At 41.1% G+C, this 18,960-nt stretch overlaps 1 protein-coding gene across 4 annotated transcripts in view; it reads right to left on the bottom strand.

Moving 5' to 3' along the window:
• ACSL5 (acyl-CoA synthetase long chain family member 5) overlaps window positions 1-18,960 on the bottom strand; it is a 36,331-nt gene that overhangs the window by 8,181 nt on the left and 9,190 nt on the right. For all 4 annotated transcript variants that reach the window (XM_020779857.3, XM_020779855.3, XM_072995545.2 and 1 more), the window contains exons 2-12: window positions 13,551-13,739; window positions 9,811-9,919; window positions 7,943-8,007; window positions 7,758-7,859; window positions 7,192-7,291; window positions 5,217-5,395; window positions 2,667-2,699; window positions 2,508-2,559; window positions 1,771-1,844; window positions 1,552-1,629; window positions 818-952 (exon numbers count right to left, since the gene is read on the bottom strand). In XM_020779857.3, the coding sequence (XP_020635516.3) occupies window positions 818-952; window positions 1,552-1,629; window positions 1,771-1,844; window positions 2,508-2,559; window positions 2,667-2,699; window positions 5,217-5,395; window positions 7,192-7,291; window positions 7,758-7,859; window positions 7,943-8,007; window positions 9,811-9,919; window positions 13,551-13,706 (1,083 nt within the window). In that variant the 5' untranslated portion in view covers window positions 13,707-13,739. The remainder of the gene's footprint in view (window positions 1-817; window positions 953-1,551; window positions 1,630-1,770; window positions 1,845-2,507; window positions 2,560-2,666; window positions 2,700-5,216; window positions 5,396-7,191; window positions 7,292-7,757; window positions 7,860-7,942; window positions 8,008-9,810; window positions 9,920-13,550; window positions 13,740-18,960) is intronic.

Below are 18,960 nucleotides of genomic sequence, written 5' to 3'. Positions count from 1 at the left end.
TTGCTAATTATTAAGTACCATAGGTCACAAGAGTGAACTCTACACATACATTTCTGGTATGTACCATTATTTTCCCCAGGCTCTGGTATTATGCTTCTGATCTGAAGGGCTAGGATATTTTACAACTGTAACACAACACAGGTGAATTAAGGGAAGAACTGCTGTGTCATTTCTTAGTGAATCTTCATTTGGGGAATAGGCTAGAATCAAGATCCTGAATAGTATTATTTGTTTTATGGAAGACACTCAGTGTACTGTAGTAGGTAGTGATGGATTAGGACCAAACATTCCCTCTAAGCTGTAGATGCTTGTCCAGAGCTCCATCAGGCTTGTGCACAGGCAGCTGGCAGCCAGCAGCCAGTTTATTTACTTCCCATTTTGACTGAAGCTCCACCCATTCCTGTGCACACGGAGTAAGACAGCAGGACAGAAAATCAGAGGGAATGTTGATTAGGATTCAGGGAACCTAGGTTTGCATTCCTGCTCAGCTGCAGAAACACACAGGGGTGGAGAGTGGGAGAAGTTGGTAAAACCACTTCTTCAATATCTCACTTATCTTGAAAACCTTACTAGGATCACTGTAAATTGGTTCTGACATGACAGCACACAACATAGGTTTTACAGAAAATACAACAATGAATAGAACTGCTGCTGAAACCAGAACATTTTGCACTACAACTCCCAGAATCACCTAGCCAACACAAATCCTAGCTGGAGAATTCTGGATTTGTAGTCCCAAAAAAGGACATTTTCCATGCTCTGGTTATAACAAAAGGAATTCAGTTGAGGTTTGCTTTGCATCAAGCCACCACTTTACCTTATCATAGATCCTGTTAAGTAGCCTTGGCACCACTGGAAAAATGGTTGGCTTCAAAGTTTTCATGTCTTCAGTTAGAAGTTTGATATCTCCTTGGAAGAAACCCACCTTAGCTCCATTGCTATACATTACAGTCTACAATGCAAACAAACAATGTTCTTCAGTCAATACTGAACCACACATTCTCCAAGCTGCAATTTAAATTTGTTACAGCCTATTAAAAGAGGCCAGATAATGGTCATTGACTAGGTACTGCCAAATGGTTACACTTCGGGGGGGGGGGCACTGGACTCTTCAGTAGTATAAACAGAAAGTGAAAACTGTTTTATGTGGATTTATATTTGAGAAAAAGTATTCTAGTTTAAAATCCACTTCCACCTCCACAAGGTGGCAAGTGAAGATCCTTACCTGTGGTGGCAAGTGAGCCCGAAAAGCAACAAGGAAAAAGCAAAGCAGTGTTCGGAATGCATTTTGCTACATCACATTTTCCATTCTGGTGAGCTGCAAGTTACTGCCTTATGAATATTTAACTCCAGAAGAGGTCCAAACAGAAACCAAAAGAGTGAGGACTTGGGAGAGATACACTTCCTGCCTTAAGCTCTTGCATGCAATGTGACCCTTAGCCCCATTAAATGGGAAGGAATCAACCCACAAGGAAGCAGTTCTGAGGAGACTCGAGAGGCATCATTATGTACAGTTTTCTGGATGGTAACTAGAACACAGAAGGCATTTACCTGCACTACTCTCTCAAACATGTGAGCCAGAGGAAGATATGACATGGATATATCTGATGTCACGCAGGGAGTAGTCATCTGCAAAAAAAGAAGGTGGCAGTATCGCAATGGTGTCACCACACTGTTCTAGAGTTATGTCAAAGAACATGCAAAAACATATCATTTCACCAGTCTACATACAGCCAACCATTTGTTTAATACATTAATGTGGCAACTTACTTCTATACTCTTAATGAAAGCAGCAGCATTGGCAACCACATTCTCATGTGTTAGCAAAGCACCTTTAGGGTCACCTAGAGACAGAGAAACACATAAACATCTGGGTCTCATAAACTAGACTCCCAGGGGCTTAGCTATTCTCATGGCCACTCATGCTTTTTAAGGCATATGCCCAAACTACCTGAAGTTTATTTGCAAGGGGGGGGACCCAAATACTGTACCACAGAATCTAGAATACTGTAGTTTTTACCTCCTGAACTAGAATTCCACATTTCCCCAGCAAATATTCCTTCCTCAGCTTTGCCTCCCACCCCCAACATTTCCCTTACTACAAACAACAGATTATACATATTCATAGAAGCTCTGGAACATAGGTCCTTTTTTGTTTTGGGAATCTGCCTAACCCACATTGGAAACACAGGCTGGACTGAGGCCCTGTGACTATAAACATGAATAGCTCACTTAATTGTGGTTTTCAGAAGCATGACTATTACATGAGGTATCCCCAGTAGTATTCAAATATATTGCCTTGTTACTAGGGCACTTTACTGTTTCTTAACAGCCATGCAGCATACCATTTATCTGCTAAGAAAGCAAGCATTCTGTTCCCCCTGCCCTTAAAATAATATTTACATTTGGTTCAATCACCTCAGTTGACTCGTATTGTAGCTTTCTTGAAGCAAAGCTAGAGTTTCCCACACAAATTATAGTCTATTTCATTCTCTAAAGTTATGTACCTGTTGTGCCACTGGTGAAACAGACCATACAAAGATCTTCTGGCTTGGGAGGCTGAAATGAGGAGAATGTTTTGAGTCCCAATGAGTCTGAGTTTATAACATTGAACTTAATAGTAAACAGGCATGATTTATTAAGTAAACTAAAGAATAAATACTTACAACTGGTTTGCTTAGGTTTTTTCTTCCTATTGACTGTAGAGAGAGAAAACAAGACTAAGCACTGTAGCAAGGTGTAGGAGAAGGTAGTAACTGAGGTGGCATTTAATAGCCACAAGATAGACTGAGAAACAACCTGGTGACGGAATTGTTGAAATCCAGTAGAAGAACTTGTGTGGGGTAAAGCTGATAATGCCATGAGCCATGCCAGTTTTCTGGAAATTAAAAAATTCTGACTCACCCCTACCCTGAAGATCCCGAGACTCCATTGGTGGAGAGTGGTGCTGGGGGACAGACTGTTCCTCAGGGCTCGATACTGTCCCCCATGCTGTTTAACATCTACATGAAACCGCTGGGAGAGGTCATCAGGAGGTTTGGGCTGAGGAGTCAGCAATATGCTGATGACACTCAGCTCTACCTCTCCTTTTCCACCAATCCAGATGAGGCGGTTTCTGTGCTGAACTCGTGTCTGGACCTGATAATGGACTGGATGAGGGTTAATAAATTGAAACTCAATCCAGACAAGATGGAAGTGCTGTTAGTGGGTGCTTCGCCGGACAGGCTGGAGGGCCATTTCCCTGCCCTGAATGGGGTTACACTCCCCCTAAGGGATAGGGTCCGCAGCTTGGGGGTGCTCCTGGACCTCAGTCTAACTCTGGAAGCCCAGGTGGACTCGGTGGCCAGTGGCGTTTTCCTTTAGCTGCGGAAATTGTACCAGCTACGGCCCTACCTGGACGAGCGGAGTCTCATGACAGTTACAGATGCACTGGTAACATCTCGTAGAGATTATTGCAATGAGCTCTGCGTGGGGCTGCCTTTGAAGACGCTCCGGCGACTGCAACTGGTCCAGAATCGAGCTGCGTGGCTGGTGAGTGGTGGGGCTACTAGGGGACATATTAAGCCGATTCTGATTAAATTACATTGGCTACCAGTTGCTGCCCGGGCCCAATTCAAAGTGCTTGTTTTGACATAAAAAGTCCTAAACAGCTTGGGCGCTGGATACCTGAAGGACTGCCTCCTTCCATATGAACCTGGCAGTTAAGATCTAGCCAGGGGGCCCTTTTGAAAGAGCCATCCCTCAAGGAGGTAAGAGAGATGGCTTGTAGACAAAGGGCCTTTTTGGCAGCTTCCCCCAGACTATGGAATGCCCTCCCGACTGAGATTCGTCTGGTGCCAACGCTGATGACATTTCAGCGCCAGGTCAAAACCTTCCTGTTCCAGAAGGCTTTTAATTGAAATAATATCAACTGTGGGTCCTGATGGCAATTTTTAGAGTATCTATTTTGTTTGTTTATTGTTGTAAGCCGCCCAGAGACCTTTGGGTAGAGTGGGCAACATATAAGTTAAATAAATAAATAAATTGGAAACCCTTTCATACCAGGAAAGTCATTGGGAGACATAAAATGAGGGAAGTCTTTAATTTCTGGAAAACCACCACAACTGATCATGTAATCAATCTTACACAACACAAGTTCTGCTATGGGATTTCAACCACTGCACCTTATTCGTGTTAACTGTCTCATGATGCAGCTTTGATGGGCAGGAAAGTTCTAAAAGATTCGCTGCTGGAAGAATGTATTGACTACCCCTATCAATAAATTATAGGTATCGCTATTAACTTCTGAAACTATACATTTTCCTCTATTTGCAAAAGGTAGCCAAAAAATTGGGGGGGGGGGAGAGGGATGAATTGTAATGCATATTAGAGATCATATTGACAAGAAGCCTAGAGATTATATCTGAAGTTGTCCAGCACTACAGGCCACAGTAATTTGTAAAATTACTCGCCTCTGGAACGTCTTGCCCCCCGAGATTGGCCTAGAACCCTAGGTGGGAGTTTTTAAGAACAAGCTGAAGACTTGGTTCTTCCGGCCGGCCTTCCCCCCTTCCATCACTTAGTTCCCTGTGTTTTCCCATGTTGAACGTTGCTGACTTCTCTTTTTTGTTTGGATATTGTCTGTTTTAATTCTTGTTTTATATTGCGTGGACTGTAAGCCGCCCAGAGTAGATTCGTTTGAATCTAGATGGGTGGTGTAAAAGCAAAATAAAATAAATAAAATAAAATAAATGTAATTTAGTAGCACAGGAAGACAGCCACCTCTCCAGCATGTGAATAGTTTTATAACCAAGTCGCAGCTGCAACTGAACGCTTATGAAAAGCTACAGGCAATACACTACAGTAGATTTTCCCAACTTGGTGCTTTATCCAAATGTATCGAAATTAAACTCCTATAATTCCCAGACCATAGTATTGAAGGGTAATAAGAGTTATAACCCAGAATATCTGGAGTTCACCAGGTTATAGAAGGCTGAGAATGCCATTTATTTAAAATATGGAGTTTGGGAAAGAATACTGTTTGAAGTTCCTCAGCATCTCCCAGAAGTTTCCATTCCTTCGTAGAATGGAGCTCTCGGTGGTATTGTTTAAACTGAACAAACCCACATTCAAAGCTGGATTCCAAAGTGCACCATGCTGATGAAATATATTCTTATAGCTCACATAAGACACCATCTCTCTAAAAAGGAGATTCAGTAAGCAACATGATCCTATACCTCAATTTCTTGTAATGAAAGAATCTCAATGCCCTGTTTAGCTCCTCTTTCCTTTAGTGTGTCATCAAAAGGATCCATGAGGATAATTATCTTCAACCCTGGTGTCTTCCCTTGTTCACAGTTCTCAAGTATCCCCCGTGCTTTTTCTGGTTTGTCACAGATCACTGAAGAGATGTCAGCTGAAGGAACACAGACACAATTGAAAAATTCCATCTCATCACTATTCAGAGAACTCAGGTTATTATACAGGGTCAGCCTGCTGAAGAATATGCCTTTCCTTGATGTATTTGTCAGTGCAATTTTATTAAGAGATCAAACCAAACAGATACCATCTTTGCTTATGTTAATGCTCAGGCTTCAGTAACTGTTTTAGAAAGAGCCCATTTCTTCAGAGAGACTCGTTCCATCTTCTAAACCCATAGAATATACTTTGCTGGCATTTTTGTATGCAGCATTGCTATCAACTTTGTGTTACTGCTGATACCCCTTAGATACCTACAAGAGATATTGTTGTATCTACTGATATAAGAATATCAGCAGAAGAGAGTGCTTTTCTGCCAGTTTCCCTTTTGGAGGACAGCTGTTCATGTGACAATCATTTAAAAACATGGATAGTGCATGCAGCGGAAATGTACTGCATACTGACACTCTTCACACACCAGAATAAAGTACCTGTGATTCACAGCAGGTAGGTAAACATGCCAGTTAAGATCACAGACTGCAGCGAGCACTTCCATGTTACCAAAGGAAGAAAGACCAAAGAATGCATTGATTGATGAAACACTCTTAGTTTATATGCAAAATTAGAAATGCGTTTTGTAATTTAAATAAAATTGAATATATGGCTCACCTGGGAAAAAGGATGTGTGCCCACTAAGTATTTTGTCCCAGTACCCACTATGGATGGGCAGCCTCAAGGTCTCCTTGTGTCCCTTTACCTTTGAATCAGGCTTAGATAAGACAGTATAATTGGAGGAAGCCTTTGGCAGCCCTTCCAATTAAGGACTGTCTTTCCTAAGAAAAGACAAGCAGCCACCCTATTGCAGAGATACACAACTACTTAAAATGGTAGTTAAATCCTCCATCAGGAATATAGGCCTTGAAATTGCCTTTTACAGCAAGGCTAGAGTTAACCCTGGACGTTCAGACTTTGGACTACAACATCCAGTGCTACCTAGAGAACCAAAGATTCTTGATTTTTGCTCTAGAGACAAGAGAGCCTACATTTCTTATCGAACCAGTACTTCTGAGCATACCTAGAACCAAACATGCTGTAGTCAAAGCCCTTGTGTCCATTCTATTGAAAAGACCAATGTGGAGGTGAGTAATTGGGACTACAGAAGTGTTGAGGCTATGTTATACCTTACTGTGTTTTGTACCACATTATGCCCTCATGCAAGTTATATCCACTGCAGTTCCCAATACATGCCGCCCTATAGTGAACAAGGCAGCTGCTCAGGGAGATCAGGAATGGGGAAAACAGCTGGCAACAAAGAGTTTGGTTAAACATCTTCCTCTGTTTTTTCCAAGCAATTAAGGACAGACCATCAGGCTGCCATCATTATATAGGCTTGTGTACTTTAGATCTTGCTGTAATTGCAAGTTGATGAAAGGTGTGCTATGCTCTTAAATGAAAAGCCAACTTGTTCAGACTAGTACAGGAAGTCCATTACTGCTGTGCCCTCCCAAGAGAAAAAGTTTCCTGCACAACAAATCTCAACTACTCTGTTAGGACTTAACCTACAAAAGGTTCATCATGTGGAAAACACAAAGGGTCACTTAAACAAGTGAAAATTAAAAAGCCAGTCAGTTCTACTTTACTCTGAATGCACAATTTTTTAACATTGTCATGTTCATTAAGCTATCTACTAGTCATTCTGAAATGCTGATGCTTCTGTTGTCAAGAACTGCTTTATTCTTCACATATATAAGACCTCTATTTGTTGTTGTTGTTATCAAATACCAAAAAGTTTACCTTTGTTAACAATGTACACAATTGCCTCAGGGCCCAGGGTGTCGTAAAGGGGAACTGCAACCATTGAGTAAGTGTAGCAGGCATATTCAGAGATTATCCACTGCAAAATAAAACATGGAAAAGTAGTTCAGCGTTGTGTGTCGATATATATTGAATACTATTTTTTAAAACAAGTCTGGTAATCCTCACATTCAAGTTATAAGTATTTACTGTTCACTTTGGAAGATCTAAGTCTACAAACTCTCAAGGCCTTTCAGGACCTATGCATAGGAACTTTTATAGTGATGAGAACAGACAAGACAATTAAATATTACCATATAAACCATCCAGAGAGTTGCGCCATTCATATATTTTAGTTGAAAAATTAAAATACTGTTAAGTGCTGCTCAGATATTTTCCCCTAACATTGACTAGGTAAGTACTGCAGGCAAAGCCAGTTCCCCATGAATATAATATGAATGGACAAATAATTCTGTTTCTCCCGAATATTGTAGTGATCACAAGTATATCAAATCAGGCATGTTATCATTACAACTACACCCTGAACCCAACTTTCCATAACCTACCTCTGGTCTGTTCTGGGCAAAGATGCCAATGAATTGCTCTGATGAAGGTTTGCATCCTTTGTGTATGAGACCTGATCCTAGGTATTCAGCTCTGTCCAGCACCTAGAAAGCCAAGAAATAGTCAGCTTCACTGCCATCTGGAAAGATTTTTGGCTATTCGTCCAAATCTATTTTCTATAACCAACCTGTTGATAAGATAGCCACTGGTAAGGTTGCTTTGGTTTTCGATAACCTAAACAAGGGCCATTTTCTAGGAGGGAAAAAAATGGAAACCATGAATATTCCATTCGTTTTTAATTTTTTATTTGTGCCCTGCTTTTCTTCCTAAGAAAACCCAAGAAAACTTGCAGTTTTAAAACAGACAATACTGAAAGCTTAAAAATACAATTATTGCAATATTAAAAAGTGATTAAACCAATATCCTAATTAAAACTACAATGGTTTGAAACAATTTTAAAAGTATATTAAAAAATAAAGAGAGATCGCAGCCCCATTTTTTAAATTCTCTTCCTGGGCAACCAGGAACTGGGAAAAAGCCTGCCTGAAGAGAAAAGTCTTTGCCTGCTGGTGGGAGAAAAGTTAAGATGGGGCTAGCTTGGCCTCCTGGTAAGAGCTCCACAGCTTGGGAGTAGCAATAACAAATGCCCTCTCTCACATCCTCACAAAATGCACCAGCGAGTGTGGTCAGACTGAGAGAAAAGCCTCCTGTGATGATATATGGCAGGCTCATATAGCAAGATGTGGTCTTTCAGATGTGGATCCATTTAGAAACCTATAGGTCAAAACTAGCACTTTGAAGTGTGCCTAGAAACAGACTGGCAGCCAGTGTTGAAACGGAGGAACTATATGTTCTCTGTAACTAGCTCCAGTTAACAATTTGACTGCAGCCTTTTTGAGCAGCTAAATAGAGGTGGGGCATTAGTATTTGTGTACAAATATCAATATCCTGGTCCCAGGTACAACTAATGTGGGTTCAGCCCCTGGAACTGGCCCATTCACTCACACGCCACCAGTGTCCTGCTCTTCCCACCAATTATGGAAGTGGCTCCTCTGTCTCCCTGCTTGGCTGGCCACTCAGCAGCCATGTGGGGAGATTCATCATCCCACCCCTGCCTGGAGTGGCCAGCCGAGCAGGGAGGTGGAGGAGCTATTTCCACGATTGGCAGGAAGAGTGAAACACATGGCGACACATGAATGGACAGGCCGGTTCCGGAGATGAGACCTGTATCAATTGCAGCTGGGATAGGGATATTTGTATTCTTAATCGGATACGAATATCCCCATCTCTACAACTGAAGTTTTCAAACCACCTTCAAGGGTGTTCTCATGTAGAGTTCATTACAGTAATGCAAATGATAAGAAAGCAAGGTATGTGTCATCATTCCAAAGACGACTCTGTAACATAGGAAAGTGCATTACAGTGAGATGCACCATTGGTCCATCTAGTCCACCATTTCAACTCTGATGTACAGCAGTCCTCCATGAATTCAACCAGGAGTCTTTCCTAACACTTCTATCTTTGGTACTCCCTGGTGTTTCCTATTTATGCAATAACCAGATCCCAACCTGCTTAGTTACAAAATGCAATCAAAATTAGTGTGTTCAAGGTGGTTTTGTGGCTCTCCCTCTACGAGGCACAAACTGTTTTCTGAAAAGATAAGGAAGATGAAATGTCTGATACTTCAGACAGGAGGCTAAAGTGGCATTAAAGAAATTTAGACAGCTTTGTGCAGAAATGCTTTCTTGTTCATGAAAGTTCATTCATTCATTCATCCTCCTCCAATTGTGGCTACAGATTACAACTCAAAAATGCAAACAAGACGACATCTATACAGTAGGCAATCTTCTCACACAACTTTGTGAACACTAAAGAAGTTACATCATGCCATTTCAAGCACTGAACTGTGAAAACCACGTTCCTAGAAAGGTGCCAAGAGCCCTCCCACACTGCATTCACAGGCATCTTTAAAAGGAAAAGGCTCTCCCTCTCCATGGACAATGATGACAGTCACTTTTAGGTTGTCATACTTCTCAGAATAAAACCCCTGCTTACCAGATACATAACGTCCTCTTTGGAAAGTTTCATACAAGGTCTTCGCATCCTCAAAGTAGTAAGTAAGAAGCTTGCCATCAGTTACAAGTGCGCTTCTTCTAGCTCCTCCCTATGTGCAGAAATTATACAGGTGAAATAGCAGCTGTGTGGATAATGCTTCTCCAAACTGCAACAACCAGGTCACACTGAAGCTTTGGTGCTGTATCTATATTGCAGACATTCTTCTCATACAACATTTGCAAACATCAATGAAGTTTCACCCATTTGTGAGATGCTAGCAGTACAAGTAGTGATGGGCTAACAACCTCCTGCCAAAAATCTGCCTGACCCTCCTCCAGGAACCTTCAAACAAGCCCTGAAGACATGGATTTTCAGACAGGATTTTCCAGAGATTACATCATAATAGCACAATAGCAATCTCAGTGTTTATTTCAGCTCCACCATCCTGCCTTTTAAATTTGAGATATTTATGTTGATATTGATGTTATTTTGCTTATTTACAATTTATGCTGTACCACGCCTAGAGTGGTCAATATGACCAGATAGGCGGGGTATAAATGGAATAAATAAATAAATAAATATTTTGATTTTGACTTTAATTTTGATTTTGTACAACCATTATGCTCAACATATTTCAATGTGTTATTGTTTTATTGTGTTGTAAACCAGCCAGAGTGGCCTTGCAGCCAGTTGGATAGCATAGAAGTCAAACAAACATCAACACTTTATTTGGAGTGTCTCTAGGCTCCCTTAGAGAGACTGAAAGCAACAGTAGAATTGGCATCTAATGATAACTAGGCTTAGCCATTCATTTATTGCAACCTATCCATTTATCGCCCCTTCACAGATTGCTGCCTTGTCATGGCAAAGGGGCATGAGTAATTCAGAGAAGCTATGAGCTACGATATGCAGGGACACTGAAGACGAACAAGTCATAGTGGAGAGTTCTGACTAAACGTGATCCACCTGCAGTAGGAACTGGCAAGCCACTCCAGTATCTTTGCCAAGAAAACTCCATGAACAAAAACAAAAGGCTAAAAGATATGATGCTGGAAGATGGGCCCCTCAGGTCAGAAGGCATCCAACATGCTGCTGAGGAAGAGTGGAGGACAAGTACGAGTACCTCCAGAGCTAATGAAGTGGTTGGGCCAAAGCCGAAAGGATGCTTAGCTGTGGACATGCCTGGAAGGGAAAGGAAAATCCAATGCTGCAAAGAAAAATACTGCATAGGAACCTGGAATGTAAGATCTATGAACCATGGTAAGCTGGATGTGGTTAAACAGGAGATGGCAAGAATAAGCATTGACATCCTGGGCGTCATTGAACTGAAATGGACAGAAATTGGCAAATTCAATTCTAACAATTATCATATCTACTATTGTGGGCAAGAATCCCATAGAAGAAATGGAGTAGCCCTCATAGTCAACAAAAGAGTGGGAAAAACTGTACTGAGATACAATCTCAAAAAAGATAGAATGATTTCAAGATAAATCCAAGGCAGACCTTTCAACATCACAGTAATCCAAGTTTATGCACAAACCACCAATGCTGAAGAGGCTGAAATTGACCAATTCTATGAAGACTTACAACACCTTCTAGAACTGACACCAAAGAAAGATGTTCTTCTCATTCTAGGGGATTGGAATGCTAAAGTAGGGAGTCAAGAGATAAAAGGAACAACAGGTAAATTGGTCTTGGAATTCAAAACAAAGCAGGGCAAAGGCTAACAGAGTTTTGTCAAGAGAACAAGCTGGTCATCACAAATACTCTTTTCCAATAACACAAGAGGCAACTCTACACATGGACATCACCAGATGGGCAATACCAAAATCAGACTGATTATGTTCTATGCAGCCAAAGCTGGAGAAGCTCTATACAGTCATCAAAAACAAGACCTGGAGCTGACTGTGGCTCTGATCATCAGCTTCCTATAGTAAAACTCAAGCTTAAACTGAAGAAAGTAGGAAAAACCACTGGGCTAGTCAGATATAATCTAAACCACATCCTTTAAGAAGTGAAGAACAGATTTAAGAAACTCGATTTGGTGGACAGAGTGCCTGAAGAACTATGGATGGAGACTTGTAACATCGTACAGAAGGCAGCAACAAAAACCATCCCAAAGAAAAGGAAATTCAAGAAAGATGCACAAAATTCAAGGGAGAGAGGGAAAGTTACAGAAAATGGAATGCAGATTTCCAGAGAATAGCAAAGAGAGACAAGAGGGCTTTCTTAAATGAACAGTGCAAAGATATAGAGGAAAATAATCGAAAGGGAAAAACCAGAGATCTGTTCAAGAAAATTGGAGATGTTAAAGGAACATTATGTGCAAAGGACATTTTGTGATAAAGGACAAAAAGGGCAGGGATCTAATAGAAACAGAGGACATCAAGAGATGGTAAGAATACCCAGAGAGATTATACCTGAAAGATCTGGATGTCCCAGACAACCCAGATAGTGTGGTTGCTGACCATCCTGGAGAGTGAAGTCAAGTGGGCCTTAGAAAGCATGGCTAACAACAAGGCCAATGGAGGTGATGGCATTCCAGCTGAACTATTTAAAATCTTAAAAGATGATGCTGTTAAGGTGCTACATTCAATATGCCAGCAAGCTTGGAAAACTCAGGAGTGGCCAGATGATTGGAAAAGATCAGTCTACATCCCAATCCCAAAGAAGGGCAGTGCCAAAGAATACTCCAACTACCGTACAATAGCACTCACTTCACATGCTAGCAAGGTTATGCTCAAAATCCTCCAAGGTAGGCTTCAGCAGTATGTGGACCAAGAACTCCCAGAAGTACAAGCTGGATTTTGAAGGGGCAGAGGAAATAGAGACCAAATTGCTAACATGCGCTGGATTATGGAGAAAGCCAGAGAGTTCCAGGAAAAAAAACTTCTACTTCTGCTTCATGGACTGTGCAAGAGCCTTTAATTGTGTCGACCACAACAAACTATGGCAAGTTAAAGAAATGGGAGTGCCTGACCACTTTATCTATCTCCTGAGAAATCTTTATGTGGGACAGGAAGCAACAGTTACAACTGGATATGGAACAACTGATTGGTTCCAAATTGGGAAAGGAGCACAACAAGACTGTATATTGTCCCCCTCCTTATTTAACTTATATGCAGAATACATCATGCGAAAGGCAGGACTGGATGAATCCTAAACCGGAATTAAGATTGCCGGATGAAATATCAACAACCTCAGATATGAAGATGATACCACTCTGGTGGCAGAAAGTGAGGAGGAATTAAAGAACCTCTTCATGTGGGTGAAAGAGGAGAGCACAAAAATGGTCTGAGTCTCAACATCAAAAAAACTAAGATCATGGCCACTGGCCCCATCACCCCCTGGCAAATAGATGGGGAAGATATGGAGGCAGTGACAGATTTTACCTTCTTGCGCTCCATGATCACTGCAGATGGAGACAGCAGCCACGAAATTAAAAGACGCCTGCTTCTTGGGAGGAAAACAATGACAAACCTTGACAGCATCTTAAAAACAATGACATCACCTTGCCAACAAGGGTCCACATAGTCAAAGCTATGGTTTTTCTAGTAGAGTGAGAGCTGGACCATAAAGACAGTGTTGTTGAAGCAACCAATATGAATTTGACCCAACTCCAGGAGGCAGTGGAAGACAGGTGGGCCTAGCGTGCTCTGGTCCATGAGATCATGAAGAGTTGGACACGACTTAACGACTATACAACAACATCCATTCATCTCTTAGTGTTTTGTTTTTACCTCAGTGCCAATTGACTGCTTGTTCAAGTCAACAGGTGGTGCAACTGGTTTTGGTTTGGTTATCAGCCATAAGAAGACAGTTGTTCCAAAAGTAAGAAGACCAATCACAGCAGGTGTTGGGAGCGGTGAAAGCAAGAGCTGAAGTATCCAAATCATCCTGATGGATCAGTACTGCTGGACCAATAAAGCCTAAAATAGGAGGACCAAAAAGCAATGGACATGAATTACGTTTTCTATACACTGCAATAAAATTACTTTCCAGTGGCATGATGACATCTTATTGTTCAACTAAGCCAATACTATCTCAGGGCTACACACTGCCCAGAGTGACCATTTGACCAGGTGGGTGGTCTAAAAGTTAAATCAGTCAGTCAGTCTATCTATCTGTGGCTTTTCCCTCAACCACATTGTATTTAAATTGGTGGACACATGAAGACTGCTGCAAAGCAACCATCAGTCTAATTGTGTATGTTATGCATCATCAAGTCACGACTGACTTTCAGCAACCCAAAAAAAGTATTCAAAGCATGTGAGATGTTCAAGGGGCTGTTTACTGTTATCAACCCCCAGTGAATTTCTATGGCTTAGTAGCATTTGAACCCAGGTCTCCTGAGTCCTAGTCTGACACTCTATCCAGTATATATCCCAGAGTAATTGTCAAAGGAAAATATATGTTAAAATGGGAAACTGACTGAGGGAAAAAAAGGAATCAGATGGATGACCATGATAAGAGCACAGAATATAGAGTCTATATCCTTATTTGGTGGAAAAGAGGAGGGCTCCTTTGCAACTTCAAGCATCTGAGCATCTGACTGTACTGTCACTATTAGTTCCCTACCTGATGCAAATCTTAAGACTATCATAGAACGTACACCACATTTAAGCTGTTCACATGAGTCTTCCCCTCCCCCATCTTAGACACATGCACTACTACATTCAGACAATGTCAGAGTGAGTTCACAGGTCAGAATCTAATGGTTTACATCCATTATTAGAAGCAGTTCTGTCAGTTGATCCAGGAGGAGGGTCACTCCCATTACCACACATCTTTATATACTCAATAGGATGTTCTCCTTCTCACCCCAGCCACCTCTAGCCCTTGATATCACTCAGTACTCTGCTCTGAAAAGTTTGCTATCCCCCAGAACAAGCAGGAAGAGTGGAGTGAACTGCAATAGGAAGGAGGTTTGCCTCCTCCCAGAGTTGTTGGTCAAATTTCTTTTACCAGCAGGATGTCAATGCACTCTGTTAGGTCCTGGTCATAATACTGCACAGTTTAAGTCCATCTTTGAAGAAATGTAAATTAGAAGTAGAATAAAGGGCAACACTACTTGCTTACAGGATGCTAATTGTAATCCCAGACATACTGCTTGCACAAATTTTAAGTGCCCACATGCAGATATTAAAGAAGACTAAGGTAGATGTGAAAGTGTAAGTTAACACCACAGTAAGTAATTAATTGGAGCTGTTTTTAAAGCCTTGCAAATTTATTTCTTCTACAACCCTTTAAGATTTCCCTTGACAAGCAAGAGTTGACAGATTTAAGTATGTAAGGTGGGGGGGCTTCTTAAAGCGCACAGAAATCATCGTCTGGACCAATCCCAGCCAGCTCAAAATAACTGTGCTCAAGCACAGATGGACAGATCTGTCATTTTGAATTTTTTTTTCTATTTTAATCTCTCTTCTTAAAATGCTGTTAAGTTATTGAAACTAGGAGGATAAACCGCTGTAATTGCCTGTTGCTCAGACCATCAAGTGGTGTAGGCCATGGAAGGGCTGGCTTGGTGCAACTTTTACTAGAGGATGTAGGCTGAACTCAAGAAACGGGAAAGGGAAGTGGAGGTAGTGCCCTGACAATGACCACATTGCACCAGCAGTGTCAAGTACTAAGTGCTATGCTATGTGTGGAATGACACAGTTTGCCTGCCGTAACGCACTGTGAGTGGAGAAAAGGAAGCAAGGTTGGAGGGCCATGGCGATTTAGGCTTGGCCAGCAGTCAGCATTCCCTTTCCTGTGCTCCAGCTGGATTTGGCAGGCAGGTACACTTACAGGCTCACTTTTCTCCTCTTCCTCCTGATGCCACCACCGCTGCTAGCTACGCATTTAGCAGCTGGCAAGCAAGTTGCAGTAAGCAAGACTTAACACTGGATTAAAAGTTGTCCCATGGAACGTGCACAGTGATTCAAACACCACCTGACTTTAAATTGATTTAAATAACACTGCCACATGTTCCAAAATATTTCACTAATATAAGTATGCTCTGACGGACTGAAATTCTTAATGTTAAACATCTACACCTGGTCAAATCCAGCAAACATTCCCAGTATGGGCAGGATCACATTTTACTTGCCTGCTGTTTAAAGATTTATCACAAACAAATTCAGTCCCACAGGCACACCTGAATATCTACGCAGCACTCAGTAACTTATACATCTAGATGACAAGATCTGTCTCTTTGCTTTCTCCTACATGTGAATTGTTTAACTCTCAAGTTCTTTCCATCACAGAGAAATCTGTGAGATTCAGAATGTTCTTCTATTCAAAGCCCAAACAAAATGTTCATTCATTTTTCTGTCTAGAAGCAGAAAAGGGAATTCTTAACTTTCACAGGAAATCACAGTGATCTGTGAGTCTGATCTGATTTCAAAGTACATACACTGTACTTGGAAGCAAGAGCCATTTCAGCAGTCGGCACATTCTTAGCACTCAAGGGAATCACAAGAGATCTGCTATTTGCCCCTTTTATGGATCTTATTTTAGGTGAGGATCTTATTTTATCTCTTTTGTGAGAAGAGATAAAACTGTATACGTCAAATGGCTCCCACTTCCTCTGTTTCCAAACAAGTTGCTTCCAACAGACTAGCATTTGGCTATCTAAAAATAGACTCATTACTTGTTTTTCAGGAAAATGGTTTTCTTCCTTTTAACACACTAGTTTTATAGAAAGCAGACAAGCCACACTGACCATAAGAAAGACTCCAAAACTTGTATTAGTTTATTAATTAATCAAAAGGACATGGAAGGGCATACCAGCTTTCAAAATAACCTATCGTCATCAGCCACAATGTCACAAAAGCAAAAATGAAGAGACAAATAGGAAGAAAGTTAATATGCTATGGGTATCATAGAGCCTAGGTGGTGTGGGGAAGGGATCTATAGACACTCCAATGAGACTCTAGAACAGGGACAGGCAATTATGACTTTACATATGCCTTTGGAATGAAAATGCCACAATCCTTCATGATTGGCTATGCTGGCTAGGCTGGTGAGAGTGACAGTTCAACAACATTAGGCCATCTTTGCTCACTGCTGTTCTAGCTGGTTGTATGATGGCATTCACTAGGATGGGGGAAAGCAGAAAGATTTAACCCTCCATTTCTGAATACAACCAGTCCGTATGCCCGGTACCGGATACCCACCTTGATTACAGGAGGACACAAAAGCAGTGGTAAAGTATAGTCTTCAACACTCATAATAACTCTGATAGTTTAATTAATTCAATTCAATATTCTGGAGATAATTTTAGGATTAAAATTTAACAGTTGTGTAATTTTAATTGGGCAATTTAGCAGTGTAGAAATGAGTCCATATGTGCAAAGGGTGTAATAAAAGGTGTAATGAAACAGTACAAGTGTCTTTTCAAGATCTGCAAAACGGAAGTTATCTTGGGAAAGGCAGCCATTATTACTGCCTTTGCTGATTTTATCATGTGAACTTTAACTATCCAAAGGTCCTGTTTGACTCTAAGTAACTGAAGAGTTAGCCACTATATGTCTCAAGCTCCACAACCGATTGTGGAAAATACCAAGTTTCCTACAAATGCCACACTAATTTGAGAATGTTTGAATAGATTGCGATTTTCCTACTATTGTTGGATTACAACTTCCATCAGTCCCAGCCAGCACAGCCAACAGTGAAGAATAATGGGACTTGCAATTCAACATCACCTCAAGTGCCCCATGTTGGCCACCCTTAAGAAACCAACTGAATCCATCAGACTTAACATCCACACACAGGGAGGCAGTTGTCAATTAGTACTATCCTTAGTACTAAGAACAGAACACCACCATGTTCATAAAAGACAGAATTAAAAGCTAAGTAACAACAGGAGAGGGCAACTACTACAAAAAATACAAGCAGAGATGAGCTAGCTACACAGCACCAATACCAAAACAATGCTTCTCCACGTTATGTCCAACTACAGTTCAGAGATACTGCAAATGAGGACATTGAACAGCTTAGACCAGGAGAAGGCTCTCAAACCCTGCAGAACACATTTGTACTTAATGTATATCTGTGTTGTCTAGGTGATCTGTGTTCTTCACAGGAGCTGTTTACATTTCCTCTGCCGCAAAGAATCCACAAAAAAGTAGATATTTGGTGCTATCACTACTGTCACACATGCAAGACAAGCTAATAATGCATAGGCACGCATGCTCCAATCCATTCTCAGCTTTATAATCATTATATCAGGAATGGAGTTCCTTTGCTCCTACCTGCCCTCCATTACGTTTTAGACTTTTCTGACATTTAAACACTCCAGTCTGCATGAAAGAAACTATGGAGTTGTACTCTAAAACACCTGGATGCCCAGAGGTTCCTCATCTCTGTTGTTTGTAAAGCACAAAGCCCAGAGAGATCACAACTGTGGAAAACATACAGTGGTACAATGCTTTGCTTTATAAAATAAAGCATAGCAATATGTGCCTGGATACATGTGGTGACTATATAGAGAAGCAGCCTGATCAAAATTTCACAGTATGTAATAATGATATATTACTGTTACTGCTAAGTGCTAACGAATCACTTCCTATTTAATGGTAACCCTAATAGAGTTTTTAGGAGATGTTCCAAGGAGTGATTTATCATTACCATTCCCCACTGAATTTCCATGACTAAATGGAGATTTGAACTCAGGTCTCTTAAGCCTAGTCTGACACTCTATCCATTTCACTATTCTGGCTGTAAAGATAGACCAACACTTCAGCTCAATAGAAGGCTTCACATAATTGTGCATATACTTTGCCAAAGGGGTACCAGACCCCTTGGAGCCCTCTCTGGCCCACTCACATAATTTCCTCTCCCACCACCCAGGAGGTGGTCAGATAAGGTCACTCCCATGGATACCATACCTTCCATTAGGTTAGTGGAAGTGTTAGAAATAAGACATTCATATACATCACAACTCCAAGAACATTCCTTCAAACACTCGCCAAGCAATATGTCAGTTTTAACAGTTTTCATTGTCTGCACTTTTTACTTATTGCACAATACTCAGTGGACTGTGGCTTTTACCCTTAAACACATAAATTACAGGCTTGTTACCCCATTGAAGAACTGTTCACAATCCTGGAGTACAGGATGCCCCTTTCACCCATTTATCAAAGAACAGCAAGGTCATCAGAGACT

Source organism: Pogona vitticeps, chromosome 3 (assembly GCF_051106095.1).
Source record: "Pogona vitticeps strain Pit_001003342236 chromosome 3, PviZW2.1, whole genome shotgun sequence".
Lineage (NCBI taxonomy): Eukaryota > Metazoa > Chordata > Lepidosauria > Squamata > Agamidae > Pogona > Pogona vitticeps.
Note: the sequence above shows the minus strand (reverse complement) of the source record. Positions and strands in the feature narration are given on the sequence as shown.